Source organism: Narcine bancroftii, chromosome 5 (genome assembly GCF_036971445.1).
Source record: "Narcine bancroftii isolate sNarBan1 chromosome 5, sNarBan1.hap1, whole genome shotgun sequence".
In the NCBI taxonomy this organism is placed as follows: domain Eukaryota; kingdom Metazoa; phylum Chordata; class Chondrichthyes; order Torpediniformes; family Narcinidae; genus Narcine; species Narcine bancroftii.
The window spans coordinates 48,612,649-48,628,252 of record NC_091473.1 but is presented as its reverse complement, the minus strand read 5'-3'; the positions used below and the strand labels follow the sequence as shown (position 1 = coordinate 48,628,252).

At 44.8% G+C, this 15,604-nt stretch overlaps 1 protein-coding gene across 5 annotated transcripts in view; it reads left to right on the top strand.

Moving 5' to 3' along the window:
• Positions 1 to 15,604, top strand: part of LOC138763359 (plexin-A1-like) — a 339,669-nt gene that overhangs the window by 265,035 nt on the left and 59,030 nt on the right. For all 5 annotated transcript variants that reach the window (XM_069937350.1, XM_069937352.1, XM_069937351.1 and 2 more), the window contains 3 exons: positions 212 to 451; positions 2,457 to 2,600; positions 10,093 to 10,327. In XM_069937350.1, coding sequence (XP_069793451.1) covers positions 212 to 451; positions 2,457 to 2,600; positions 10,093 to 10,327 — 619 coding nt within the window. The remainder of the gene's footprint in view (positions 1 to 211; positions 452 to 2,456; positions 2,601 to 10,092; positions 10,328 to 15,604) is intronic.

The window sequence follows — 15,604 nt, the reverse complement described above, 5'->3', positions numbered from 1 at the left end:
TCAAGGAGGTCACGGAAAGAATGTATAAGCTCCTTACAGATAGGGGGGATTTGAACCAGTGTCCGTGGCACTATAACAGCAGTGGCCTAACTGTTGGAAGTTAGATGATAACCTTCTGTCAGGCAGGCCCACTGTGGTCTTACCCTGATGTTGAAGGTCCTTTCGGCTGCCAGGGTGTCTGGGGTATAATGGGGTTATTGTGCTTTCGCAGGGTTGCCGGGTGTTGAACGACACGGCCATGGTTTGCAAAGCTCCTTCCATCACAAGCAGTGGGCACAACCCATTGGAAAACCCAGCTCAGCCGGATGAGATTGGATTCGTCATGGACAGCGTCCAGTCAGTGCTGGTTATCAATGGGACAGGGTTCACTTATTATCCTGACCCATCCTTTGAAATGCTGAGTCCCTCAGGATCCCTGGAACTGAAGCCAAGCTCCCCAGTCATACTTAAGGTGTGTTTCTCACGGGGAGTGGTCTGCTGCGGGAGATGGAGGAATGCAGAGGCTGCACTGGTGGTCTGGGGTTGTGAGAATTGGGTGGGAAAGTGGAGCTTGGGCCCAGGTCTGATCAGCCGTGGTCTTAATGAGCTGGTCTGAGGTCCCAACTGTTGGTGTAGACTGAGTGTTGGTGAAGGCTGGTGGTCGACAGTTCCCAAGAGGTTGCTGGTGAACTGCTACCAAAAGCTTGACTGTTGCTGTGGACCAATAGTTGAGTGCTGCTGAAAGCCAAACAGTCGCTGAAGTCCGACTGTTTCTGAGGGTCAGAAGACAGACTGTTGGTGAAGTTTGGCTGTTACTGAGGGTCATTTGGATTGTCGGAGGTACGACTGTTATTGAGGGTCAGAAGACAGACTGTTGGTGAAGTTAGGCTGTTACTGAGGGTCAGTTGGATTGTCGGTGGTACAACTGTTATTGAGGGTCAGAGACGGACTGTTGGTGAAATTCAACTGTGACTGAGAGTCAGAGGTGGATTGTTGGTGAAGTCCACTGTTAATGAGGATCAGAGACGGACTGTTGATGTGGTCTGACTATTACTGTGGGTTAGAGATGGAATGATGGTGAAATCCAATGATTACTGAGGGTCATTGATGGAATGATGGTGAAATCGATGATTACTGAGAGTCAGTGATGGAATGATGGTGAAAGCGATGATTACTGAGGGTCAGTGATGGAATGATGGTAAAATCTGATGATTACTGAGGGTCATTGATGGAATGATGGTGAAATCGATGATTACTGAGAGTCAGTGGTGGAATGATGGTGAAATCTGATGATTACTGAGGGTCATTGATGGAATGATGGTAAAATCTGATGATTACTGAGGGTCATTGATGGAATGATGGTGAAATCGATGATTACTGAGAGTCAGTGGTGGAATGATGGTGAAATCTGATGATTACTGAGGGTCATTGATGGAATGATGGTGAAATCGATGATTACTGAGGGTCATTGATGGAATGATGGTGAAATCGATGATTACTGAGAGTCAGTGGTGGAATGATGGTGAAATCTGATGATTACTGAGGATCAGTGATGGAATGATGGTGAAATCTGATGATTACTGAGGGTCAGTGATGGAATGATGGTGAAATCGATGATTACTGAGGGTCATTGATGGAATGATGGTGAAATCGATGATTACTGAGAGTCAGTGGTGGAATGATGGTGAAATCTGATGATTACTGAGGATCAGTGATGGAATGATGGTGAAATCTGATGATTACTGAGGGTCAGTGATGGAATGATGGTGAAATCTGATGATTACTGAGGGTCAGCGATGGAATGATGGTGAAATCTGATGATTACTGAGGGTCAGTGATGGAATGATGGTGAAATCTGATGATTACTGAGGACAGCGATAGAATGATGGTGAAATCTGATGATTACTGAGGATCAGCGATGGAATGATGGTGAAATCTGATGATTACTGAGGGTCAGTGATGGAATGATGGTGAAATCTGATGATTACTGAGGGTCAGTAATGGAATGATGGTGAAATCTGATGATTACTGAGGGTCAGTAATGGAACGATGGTGAAATCTGATGATTACTGAGGATCAGCGATGGAATGGTGAAATTGGGGAAATCCGATGATTACTTAGGGTCAGTAATGGAATGATGATGTGGTCCAACTATTAGTGAGGGGCAGAGATGGACTTTCATTGTGGTCTGTCTGTTACTGAGGGTCAGAAATAGACTGGTGGTGTGGTCTGACTGTTACTGAGGGTCAGAGATGGACTGTTGATAATGGCCGTTGCCTATTTGTGGGAGGATACAGGCGCTGACCTTGACTATGGCCCTACATTTTGGTTGGGAGGCTGGGATGGGTGCACTGCCTCCTCCTAGAGCCCTGGGGAGCTGCTGCCTCTCGCTAGCAGGGCAGTCTCTGCCCATCATGGATCCTGCAGACTGCTCATACACTGAGCTGACCAGACTTTTCTTTCTACTCTACATGAAGGGGCGGAACCTGATCCCCAGTGCGCCAGGGAGCGTGAAGCTGAACTACACAGTGCTGATTGGGGACAACCCCTGCGCCCTGACTGTCTCGGAGACTCAGCTCCTGTGTGAACCCCCCAACCTGACTGGAGAACATAGAGTGCTGGTGAGTGTGGCTGGTGCCCATCTCAGTCGTGGTCAGGCAGGGAATTTCAGGGGGCCCTAAGCCACATCTCGGACTGTGAGAGAAAAAACCTTTGACCTGCATTTATCCAGCACCCATGCCTCTGGAAGTCCCACAGCCTAGGGGGTTTTACAGTATATGAATAGGAAGGGCTTAGAAGGATATAGACCAAATACAGGACTAACCCACAATGCCAACTTGGTCAGCATAGACAAGTTGGGCCAAAGGGCCTGTACTGTGCTGTGTGACTCCATGATTCCACATAATAACTTTTAATGACCAGTTGGTCTGTTATTCAAAGGGTTGTTGAACATTGGCTACGATAGCAACATGCAGAGTGAGAACTGTCATTCTAATCTGTGAAACAGGGTGGTGCCTCAGAGAGCATGCAGAATAGCCTGATATTTCAACCAAGTGCAGCTTTCTGCTCTTGAACCAGCTCAGGTCTCTGGACCAGACAGTTGGAAGATTCTCAGAAGGAAACGAGCTTTGACCATACAAGCTCAGGCAGACCCTGCAGAGCCATTCTAACTCCCCTCTGCACCATGGATTTCTGTGAAGTTCATTGTGGGGTGTTATTCACTAGATCTACCCAATTTGATGTAGTTACCAAACTTGTTAACCAGGATAAAGCAAATAAATAAATAACTTCTTATGCTACACGCTCAGAATGATTTTAGAATTCAGTCTTCACACAAGCATCGGACAGGCTACAAGCTCTTAGTTCAGGAAGCACTGAGCTGAGAGGGGTGATGGGTGGTGGTTATATTTTAATTTAGAGGTTACAGGCCCCTCCAGTCCACGAGCCCCAGTCATGCAAATACACCTATGTGATTAATTAACTGACTAACCCCATACACCTATGGAATATGGGAGGACACAAACCAGAGCACCTTCTCATTCTTATAAATTCCAGCAGGTAAAGATCTGTACCTGTTGAAAAAGCTCTTTCCATGACTCCTAATCACAGCAGGGAAGTGTAGTGTGAGGCCAAGAGCCTGTCCTACTACGACAGCAGCTGCTGAATCAGAAACATTTCGCCAGTGGGTAAGCTGGCATCTGATGGAACCACAATATTCTGTCCTTCAGACTAACTTGCTCAGTAAAATTTAACAAATCATCAATTATATCTTAATTGGGAAAAGAAGGGTATTTTCTTGTCTGGGTGAGGATGAGAAATGAAAGCCATTAAAAAGAACATTTTGATCTTTTCAATACAATCTCTGTCCTGTTGCAATGCGATTGGTGCCTAACCAGCTCAGACATGGTCCAGCTGAGCATCAGCCACTCACTCACACTAATCCTCTTTTTAACCCACATTTCATTCTTCCCACATTCAGATGATAAATTTATTTTCATGCACATAAGTAGAATGCACAGAAATTCTTCCTTGCTGCAGCCGCATGGTTAATCAGATACAGGAACAACAGTAGTATTAAATTCAATGAATGCAATGTGCCAAGAAGAGGTAACAAAATAATAGATAGTTAAATATTCATAGATGGAGTTAAATGCAAGAAAAAAAAAGATCTTTCAGTAGTGCAAACAGATCTTTTGGTGGTTCTGGTGCAGTTTATGGTTTGCTTAGTTTGGGGAGGTTCAAGAGTCTGATAGCTGTCGGATTAAAAAAAAATCATCCTTTAATACCCTAGAGGTGCTGGACACCAGATATCAGTACCTTCTGTCTGAAGGTAGCAGTGAGAAGCAGTTGTGACCAGGGTAATGGGGGTCCTTTCTGAGGCAACACCTCACACAGATGTTTTCAATGGACAGGAGGTCAATGCTCGGTGGACTTGGCTAGGTTTGCCACTCTCTCTCCCTGGGCACTTGAGTTTACAAACCTGACCATGATGCAATCAGTCAGTACACCTGAAAAAGTGCTATTGAGTATTTAATAACATAACAAATCTCCTCAGACTTCAGAAAGGTGTGCGTCTTCTTCACAGTTGCCTCGATGTACTGGCTTCAAAAGACATCCTCTGATACGTGGACTCTCAGGAACTTGAAGGCACTAACCCTCTCCCATCAATGCAGACATATGTGTTATCCCTCAACCTCTCCTTCTGAACGTCCACAATAAGCTCCTTTGTCTTGGTGATGTTAAGAGCAAGGTTCTTGTTCTGTCGCCACCCAACCAGATTCTGGATCTATTCAGACTCATTATTTCCTGTTATTTGCCCATCAACTGTGGTGTTGTCAGTGATTTTGTCGATTGAGTTGGAGCCCAACTTGGAGCACAATCGTGAGTGTGCAGGGAATAGAGCTGAGGACTGAGCACACAACTTAGAGAGGTATCCCTGTGCTGATGGGTTCATTAACCTGCGTGTCTCTGGGATATGGGAGGAAACCCGATGCACCCACATGGTCACAGGGAGGGCATTCAAACTCCACACCAACAGCACCCAAGGTTGAGATTTTCCCTCGGTGCTTGAAGCTGAGAGGTAGGAGCTGCATAATTCAACCCACTGCATCTCCTCCGTGAATTTCCCACTTTTAAATAATATTTTGTAGCTTCAGAGCAGCAGATTGACAGAGTTCATTATTTTTTATTTGCATCCACCGAACACTTCGAATTAAATGGATTTACATTTGCTTCTGCTTCTTCTGAGCTGGCTGGGAGTCCAGTGACACATGGGCAGACAACCTGTCAGGAGCTGGAGCAGTCCACAGATCAGTCCTGATAAATGCTCAGCAGCTCAGTGAAGGCATCTATTTTCTGCTTGGGTGATTTGGGCTCTAAATTCCAGATTAAAAATGGGCAGTGTGCAAATCTTGCTGGCACAGTGAAGATCGCTGACTATTCACTCAGGAATTCAGTCAAGGAAAGGGGAATAAAAGGTTTGTAGTAATTGGATTTGCACCTTGCTGTCCACAACATTCACTGCTCAGAGCTGGGGTTCCAGACCCTGGGAGTCCAAAGGGATTTGCTGCATTCATTCAAAACAGCCTGCTATCAATGCTATGAAATCTCAAGCTTATACTGCTGGTGATATATTCCACCGTGTTCATGGTTTCAGTAGCTTTTTGGAGTAAATGTCACCAACAAACTGTCCTGCACCATTTGCGTCGATGTTACAATCTAGAAATCATACTAAAGTGTCTTTAAGGGGCCTGAGAGAATTCAGCATGTCCCTGAGATCTTGTACCAACTTTTACAGAAGCACAATGGAAGGTATCATCGCAACTGAGACAGGAACTACTCTGCCCAATACACCAACAAACTGCAGAGAGTTACGAACGCAGCTCAGGCCATCAAACACACCAGCCTCAACTCCGTCCACACCTCCTACTGTCTTGGGATTGCTGCAAGTACATTAGATCCATTCTACCCCACTCACACTCTCTTCTCCCCCCTTCCACCAGGTAGAAGATGCATGAGCTGTAAAATATGAACCTCCACATTCAGAGGACAGTTCCTTTCCTGATGATATCGGACTCTTCAATGGACCTCACACTGGCAAAAGATTATGCCTCTGTGCTGTTTTTCCACTTTAGACAATTGACTTATTTTAACATTACTCCCTGCATTGATGTGCATTACCTTTTTCTCTAACCAGTCACCCATCTACTTCCAGTGGTCTCTCCCTCTAAATAACTCACTACCTCCCCTAACATTATGCCCAATTCCTTATTGCCTGTTAAAAGCTTGCTCCCCCCTCAGTATACTTGATACCATCCTTCCTACTTTAGAACATTACAGCACAAGAGGCTCTTTAGCCCTTAATGTTAAGCCAGTTGAAGAGTCTTTAAATGTCCCTATTCCAACCTCCACCACCATAAAATTAGTTTTAAATATGAAAGGGATGGATGGAGTTGGGAGTAAACAAGGAAATTTAAGTTTTGTCTACCATAAGGTGGACAGAGAGTCACCCCTCACTTGGGTCTACTGCAATACACAAATATGCTGGAGAAACTCAGCAGGGCATGCAGCATCCATAGAAGCAAGAGGCAGTAGACATTTCGAGCCTCCTCAGCCCTCTTTCTCCCTTCCTTCTCCTATCGGAGGTCTATCTTTCTTCCCCATCACTTCTCAGCTTTTTTCCCTCCTTTTCACCCTCCTACCTTTATCCACATGTTATGGTCCTCCATCTTCCCGACTCCCTCCCCTTCACCATCTTTCTGTTCGGGAACCTGTCTGATTTTTGGCACTCCTGAAGAGGGCTCAGGCCCAAAACATCGACTGCCTTTCATTTCCTATGGACTCTACGTGACCTGCTATGTTTTTCGCAGCACTTTTGTGTAGTGCAGTGGGGATGGGAGTAAGTAAATGGAGGATGGGTTGACCAATAGAAGGCAGAGAGTTGGGATAAATAGGTGTTTCTCTGGTTGGTGGTCAGTGGGGTGATGCAGGGGTTGATGCTGGACCTGCTACAGTACACAGTTCAATAAAACAAAATAGAATTGAATTTTGAAATTGAAGCTTTTCCAATGCTCTTGGATGAGCTCCTTCTGTCATGCTGATTAGTTAAATGATGAAAAGCTGTGCTCCTTACTTGTAGGGAGAGATCCATGGATTGATAGAGTTCTACAGCATGGAAACAGGCCCTTCAACCCAACTTGTCCATGCCAGCCAGTCTCAACCCATTTGCCTATATCCCTCTAAACCTTTCCTGCCCCTCTACATGCCTAAATATCCTTTAAACATTATTGTCCCTGCCTCTATCACTTCTTCTGGCAACTTGTCCCATGCACCCTTCACCCTCTGTGTGAAGAAGGTGCCCCTCGGGTCCCCTTTTTAAACCTTTCCCCTCTTCCTTTAAAATTTGCCCCCTGGTGTTAGATTTCCTGACTGGGAATTCGCTGTTATTTAGCAAAGAATTCCTTTGGAATTCACTTCAGAAAAACTTGAGCTTTGGAAGACAGAGAACATTGAGATTACATTCCCTGTCTGAGAATGTGCCAGAAAACCTTGTGTCGAACAAATTGCTTCTTACGCTGCAATTCTGTCAGGTAATTTTTGCACAGTTGGGCCCTGCGGGTAGCCAATAGGAAGGAAGACAGTCTGAAACCTTGGTTTTGTTCACACGTTATGATGGGATCTTTCACACGCACTGAACAGGCAGACGGGGCCTCTGCTTGACATCTCGCCTGTCCAACTTCACGTGGAATGACACACAGAGCAACTTAAAACCGTCGGGAGATCCAGCATTGAGTTCCCCAGTCAAATCCTCTCCTTCCTTGCTTTATTAATTCTTCACAGCACTGCCTCGCTTTGGCAGTGCTTCCACAGTCTGTTCGCAGTGGATAGTCGATTTCTGGAACCTTCTGACAGCTGTGGTAGTTCATCTGCGGGGGGAGGGGGAAATGCAGCAAATTGCTTGTGCATATTGACATTGTGCAAGGTATTCAGCAGATTGTTTGGGAGGGTTCTTAAAGCAAATTTGGCACTGATCCATGTGAAAGTTTTGGGATATACAGATGCTCCCCAGGTTACAAAAGGCCAGACTTACAGAAATTTGACTTCACACAAAATATCCCACATATTTTTAAAGCATTTTTTACGTGATTAATCATTAGTGATTGGACACAGTATATTTTCCATGTTTAATTATGGATAATGTTTGGGTGATTAGGATGATGAAATGAAGGAGCTTTAGCTAGTAAGTTTGGAGCAATACAGTGTGGGCAGATAGAGAAGTTCATATTTATTGTCAGAGTGAAAACACAATGTCACATACAACCCTGAGATCCTTTTTCCTGTGGGTTCAGCAGCATTTTTACTTATTGGCAGTGCAAAAAACTGTACTCAAAAAAAAAAGAGGAATGTAAAACAAAGAAAGAAATGTAAACAAACTATTGGTGCAATACAGAAAAAATTCAGTTTTAAATAATGTCAATTAGGAATTTGATGGTGGAGAGGTCGCCAATGATCCTGTACAAGTCTTAAGTCTAACCCCAACCCTAACCTAGGCCTCTTTCCTGATGACAGCAGCGAGAACAGAGAATGGACATTGGAACCCAACCCACTCATAACCCAGGAACTGCTTGCATTGAGATTGTAGGATGAATTTCAATCAGATCACCCGCACCACTCCACATCCCCCTCCTGTCTTCTAAATTCCCAGAAACAAAGACCCAAACTGTCCAGCTTCTTTTGATAGGACTACCCCTTCAACCCTGGAATTAGCCTGGAGAATCTCCTTTGGACTGCCTCCAAAGCTATAGGTGCTCTGGTTTCCTCCGAATCCCAAGGGCATGTGAGGTGCTTAGTAATTGTTGTAAATTATGAGGAGAATAAATTGTCAAAAAAAGATTAGGTAATGGGGAGCTAGCGTGGACTCAATGGGTGAAATGAACTTTGATGTACCGAAATGCAGAATAAGGCATTACGACTAGTGGTAGGATGATCAACGTGATCCTTCCACTCACCTCTCTGAAGCTATTAATCATGTCTTAAGTAGTCTGATACATTAATTGTAACACATTATTGAAAGTTGAAATGGGAAATGAGCAGGCTGTTGTGTCCGGGCATTATGACTTAATCTCGTTCTTCCTGTTCTTCTCTCCGCACACTCTCTCTCTATATCGACCTTTCCTCCCACCTCTCTCTCCTCTCTCCCTGTCTTCTATTTCTCATTTCCTGTCTCTCTCTCTCCCTTTCTTTCTGTTTCCTTCTTTTTTCTCCCTCTCTTACCCCTCTCTCTCTCCCCCCTTCCCACTCTTCCCCTTTCTTTCCTCCTCTGCCTACCTCTCATTTCTTTCATTTCTTTTTTTCCTCTTCCCCAACTCCCTTTCCTTCCTTCTCTCACCCATTCTCTGTCCTCTCTTCCCCCTCTCTCTCCCTTGATCCCCACTCTCCCCACTACCCCCTTTTTCTCTCCCACTCTCCCTTCTCTCTCTAACCTCTCTCACTTGATCTCTTCTTTCTCTCCACCTCCCACCTCTCTCTCTCTCCACCTTCCTCGTTTCTCCCCTTTCCCTCCCCTTGATCTCTCCCCCTCACTCTACCCTCTCCATAATCTTCCCCTCCCCTCTCTCCCCCTCTCCACCTTCCCTTACTTCTCCCCTTCTCACTCTCCCCCTCTCTCCACAATCTTTCCCCTCTTATCTCTTCCCCTCTCTCCATGCACTCCCTCTCACTTCTCCCACCCTCTCTACACCCACTCATCTCTCCTCCCCTCCCTGCACTCCCCCCATATCTCTCCTTTTCTCTCTCTTCCTCCCCCATTTTCTCCCCCTCCTCTCTCTCCCTTCCCTTGCTTCTCCCCTTTCTCTCCCCCTTTTCCTCTCCCTCACTCTCTCCCCTTCTCACTCTCCTCCTCTCCACAATCTTTCCTCTCTTATTTTTCCACCTCTCTCCTTGCACTACCTCTCTCTCCCTCCCTCACCCCCCCCATTCTCTCCCCCCTCTACACCCTCTCATCACTTCTCTCCCCCTCTTTTTTTCCTCTCTCCCTGCATTTCCTCTCTTCCACTTTTCTCCTTTCTCTCTCTTCCTGCCCCACTTTCTCCACCTCCCCTTTACCTCTCATAGATCCAGGTCGGGGGGCTGGAGTTCTCTCCCGGGATCCTCCACATCTACTCGGACAGCCTCCTGACCCTCCCTGCCGGCTTGGGCATTGGGGGAGGTGGTCTTCTCCTGCTCCTCATCATTGTCATCGTGCTCATTGCCTACAAGAGGAAATCTCGGGATGCTGATCGCACTCTGAAGCGTCTACAGCTGCAGATGGACAACCTGGAGTCTCGTGTGGCTCTGGAATGCAAAGAAGGTAAAAGCTGTGCATGTGCTTGGCCCCCTGCCCTGCCTCCTTCAGAGAAGGTCCTCACTCCATCTTTCCTTACCCCTTCCAACATAGGACTTTCTGGTACCCACCATTTATTACCCATCCCTCTCGACCCTTGAGAAGGTGGAAATGAGTCCACTTCCTGAACCACCGTGGCCCTTCTGATGAAGGTGCTCCACAGTACTATTGGAGAGGTGGCTCCAATTACATGGAAGGAATGGTGCACATTTATGTTCATTGTTATATGTGCCAGAATACATAGAAATCTATAGCACAGTCAGGCCCTTCAATCCATAATGTAGTGCTGACAACAACTGCCTAGAATTTCCCTACTGCATCTCATTGCATCTTTCTCAGTTCCATGTACTCCAAGGTCAGTGTAATGTTCCGAATGAAGGATGTGAGAAATCTGGGAGAGCTCAGTTGCCCCAGATGACTGCACCTGGAGAAGGTCTAACCTGTACAAAAAGGACAGGCCTGCTCCTGAATCGGAAAGGGACCGATATCCTGGCGGGTAGGTTTGGTAGAGCTGTTGGGGAGGGTTTAACATAGTTTGTCAGGTGTGATGGGAACCAGAATGTGAGTGCAGAGAATAGGGCGGAAGGTGAAAAACAGGATGCAATGTGTTGAGAGTTTGTGAGAATGGACAGGAAAGGGAGGAAGCATAAACGTAGCCAGTTATAGGGTTTGAAATGTATCTGCAAGGAATATTAGGAATAAGTGAGATGAACATAGAGCATGGATCAGTATGAGGAATTGTGATGTGATCATTACAGAGACTTGGCTGGTGGAAGGACAGGATTGGTTAATGCAGGTACCTGGGTTTAGGTATTTTAAAAGGAATAGGATGGGAGGTAAGGGGTGGGGGCAGAGTTGTATTATTGTTCAGGGATAGTATCACGGCTATAGAAAGTGTGGATGCTGCAGATGGAGTGTGTACTGAGTCAGTACGGGTGGAAGTCAGAAACAGAAAAAGAGCAATCTGTACTAGGAGTAGTCTACAGGCCCCCCAAATAGACCTCAGGAGCAGGTAATTAGGCAGATTTTGGAATGGTGCAGAAATTACTCAGGGTTGTTGTTATGGGAGACCAACTTCCCTAATATTGACTGACACCCCCTGACTGTAAGAGGGATAGATGAGGCTGAATTTATCAAGTGTGTCCAAGAAGGATTCCTGACAATATGTGGGCCAGCCGACTAGAGGAGAGGCCATACTAGATCTAGTACTGGGTTACGAACATGGTCAGGCAGCAGACCTCTAGGTGAGGGAGAATTTCAGTGAGAGCTACCATAACTCCCTGTGCTTTAGCATAACTTTGGACAAAGATAAAAGCAGGCAATATGGGGAAGTCTTTAATTGGGAAAGGGATAATTACAATGGGATGAGGCAGGAACTAGGGAGAGTAAATTGGGAAAGATGTTCATGGGAGAAGTAATGTGGAGGATGTTTAGGGGCCACTTGCACCAGGTGCTGGATGATGTTGAGATTAGGGAAGAGGAAGTGTTGGATATTCTTAAAAACATTAAGATTGATAAGACCTGGGCTGGATGTGATATACCCCAGGTTGCTGTGCGAAGGGAGAGAAGAGATAATTGGGGCATTGGCTATGATTTTTTGAGTCCTCCTTGTCCACAGGGAGGTGCCGGAGGATTGGAGAATGGTAACTGTGTTCCCCTTGTTTAAAAATGGTAGTAGGGAGAATCCTAGGAATTATAAATCGGCGATTCATATGTCAGTGTGTGAAAACTATTGGAGAAGATTCTTAAGCATACGATTTATGATTTTTTGGAGAAGTAGTCTATTCAGTGAGAGGTCATGCCTCTCGAGTCTAATTGAGTTTTTTGAGACGTAACAAGAAATTGATGAAGGTAGGGCAGTAGACGTGGTCTAGATGTATTTTAGTAAGGCATTTGACAAGTTTCCCCCATGACAGACTCGTTCATAAAAATATAAGGCATAGGATTCATGGAACCTTGGCTGTGTGGATTAAAAAGCGGCTTGCATGTTGAAAGCAGAGAGTAGTAGTGGCAGAAAGTATTCTGCCTGGAGGTCAGTGACTAGTGGAGTTCCACAGGGATCTGTTCTGGGATCCCTTCTCTTTGTAATTTTTATAAATGACCTACATGAAGATGCAGAAGGATGGATAGGTAAGTTTATGGATGATACGAAGGTTGAAGAGGTTGTGGATAGTGTTGTAGGTTACAAAAGGATATAGACAGGATGCAGATTTAAATGAAAAAGTGGCAGTTGAAGTTCAACCTGGATAAGTGTGAGGTGATGCATTTTGGAGGGACAAACCAGAAGGATGACTACAGGGTTAATGGTCTGACACTTATCAGTGTGGAGGAACAGAGGGACCTTGGGGTCGAAATCCGTACATCTCTCAAGAATGCCGCGCAGGTTGCTTTAAGAAGGCCTATCATATGCTGGGCTTCATTAGTTAGGGGATTGAGTCAAGAGGATATGTGCAGCTCTATAAATCTCTGGTGAGAATACACATGAAGTATTCAGTTCTGGTCACCTCTTTTCTTGGAAGAATGTGGAAGCTATGGTGATGGTGCAGAGGAGATTTACCAGGATGTTCCTAGGATGGAAAATGTGTCTTATGAGGCAGAGCAAGGAGTTTTCTCTTTGCAGTGAAGAAGAATGAGAGAAGACTTAATAGAGGTCTACAAGATTCTGAAAGCCATAGATAAGGTGGACATCCAGCACCTTTTTTTGCAAACACCAGAGGGCATGTGTACAAAGGGAATGAAAAAAAGATTAGGGGAGACATTAGGGGTAACTTTTATATACACAGAGAGTTGTGGGTGCCTGGAATGTCGTACAAGGGGTGGTGGTGAAGGCTGAAACATTAGGGGCATTTCAGAGACTCTTAGACATGGATGAAAGAAAAACAGAGGGCTACAAGGTTTTGGTAGGAATATATAGGTTGGCACAACATCAAAGTCTGAAAGGCCTATACTGTGCTGTTATGTTCTATGTTCAATCTAATAGTCTCTTAAAAGATCCTATTGTCCCTGTATCCACCACCATTGCCAGTAGCGCATTCCATGCAGCCACCACTCTTGAAAAAGAGTGTACTTCCCTATCCTTCCTCCCATGTACATTAAAACCATGCCCCCTCATTTTCACCATTTCAGCCCTGGGAAAAACCCTCTGTCCATCCACATGATCGATGCCTGTCATCATCTTATACATCAATATCAGGCCATTCCCATTGTTCTAAGGAGAAAAGACCAAGTTCATTTAATATGTCCTCATAAGGCATACTCTCCAATCCAAGCAGCATCCTTGTAAATCTCTGCACACTAAAGCTCTTGTCACAACCTAGGAAGGAACCAGCAAGCTTCATATTTTTCAGTCCTAATGCTTTCTCAACTGAGCTATTTCAGATGTACAGGTTTGTGGGTTAATTGGCCCCTATAAATTGCTCGTGATGTGTGGATGAATGGTGGAATTTGGGAATATGTTGATGAGAAGATGGAGGAAAAAAATGAGATTTATAATGTATGTGGGTAGTAAATGGTTGGCATGGATTTGATGGGCCAAAGGGCCTGTTTCTATGCTGTACTTCTTTCTAAAATGCATAAATACTGAGCAAATGACCTAGATTTGAGTAAGGGCAGTGCTAGGATTATATAGCATGGTCTGAACCAACTTGAATATACCCCAACCTGAACTTGGGAACTACAGTAAAATGCATTGGGGCTTGGAATTAAATCTTTGGATCAGAAGCATTAGGTACAGGTAGAATTAAGAAACTGCAAGGGCAAAAGTACCCTAATTGGAGTTGTATACAGGTCTCCAAACAGTAGCCAGGATGTAGCATGCAGATTAGGGTGGGACCAAGAGAAGGCATCCAAAAAGGGTAATGTTGCAATAGTCATGGGAGATTCTAATGTGCAGTTTGATTGGGAAAACCAAGTTGGACCTGAATCCCAAGGAAAGGAATGTATCGAATGCCTTCAGGATTGCTATTTAGAACAGCTTGTGCTTGAGCCTACCAGGGAAACGGCAGTTCTGGATTGGGTATTGTGAAATGAACTGGAGTTGATAAGAGAGCTGAAGGTAAGGGAACACTTAGGAGGCAGTGGTCGTCATGATAGAATTCACCGCGCAGTTTGAGAGGCAGCCACTAAAATCAGAAGTGTCAGCAGGCCAGTGAAATAAAGGGGACTGCAGAAGTATGAGAGAGGAACTGGTAAAAAGTTGATTGGAAAGGCACACAAGCAGGGAGGATAGCAAAGCAGCAATGGCTGGAGTTCCTGTGATAAATAAGGAAATGCAGGACAGGCATTTCCAAAAAAAAGAAATAATTGAATGGAAAACTGACACAACTGTGGCCGACAAGAGAAGTCAAAGCCAACATTAAAGCAAACGAAATGGCACACAAGGAAGGAAAATGTTCTGGGAAGATAGAGAACTCCGAAGCTTTTAAAAGCATACAGAAGTCCATGATGAAGGTCACTGGGAAGGAAAGATGAACTTTGAAAGGAACCAAGCAAATAATTTCAAAAATTATTATAAAAGTTTTTTTTAAAGTACATTACGAGTGAAAAAGAGGTGAGAGTAGAAATAGGAATAAGGCTGTAGAAATTGTGATGGGAGCCAAGGAGATGGCAGAAGAACTGAATGAGTATGTTGCCTTATACCAGATTTTCAGGGGTGTTAGGGGAGAGGTAAATGCAGTTGCAATATCCAGAGAGAAGATGCTTGGGAAACTCAATGGTCCAAGGGTAGATAAGTCTCCAGGGCCAGATGAAGTGCACCCTTGGGTCTGAATAGGGTTGCCAGATTTGATATCAGTTTAAAAAAAGTTAAATTTAAAAAAGTTGTAAAAAGTGCCAACAGAACCAAAATTAACCTTAAAATCTTCTAAAACCTGTCAGTCTGCACTACCTGCTGCCAACCAATTCAAGAAAGTGCTAAATATCTCTTCATTTGGTGCCAAAGGAGTCAAATCTGGCAACCCTGGTTCTGAAAGAGGTAGCTATAGAGATTGTGGAGGCTTTGGTAATGATCTTCCAAGAATCCGTAAGTTCTGGCATGGTTCTGGAGGACTATAAAATTGCAAAGGTCACTCAACAATTTAAAAAGGGAAGGGGGGGGGAGGCAGCGAATGATGGACCTGTTATCCTAACATCGGTGGATGGGAAGCTGTTGGAGCAACTAGAGGTTCATGACAAGATAGGCCAAAGTCGGCATGGTTTCTCAAGGGAAAATCTTGCTTGACAAACCTATTGCAATTTTTTGAGGAA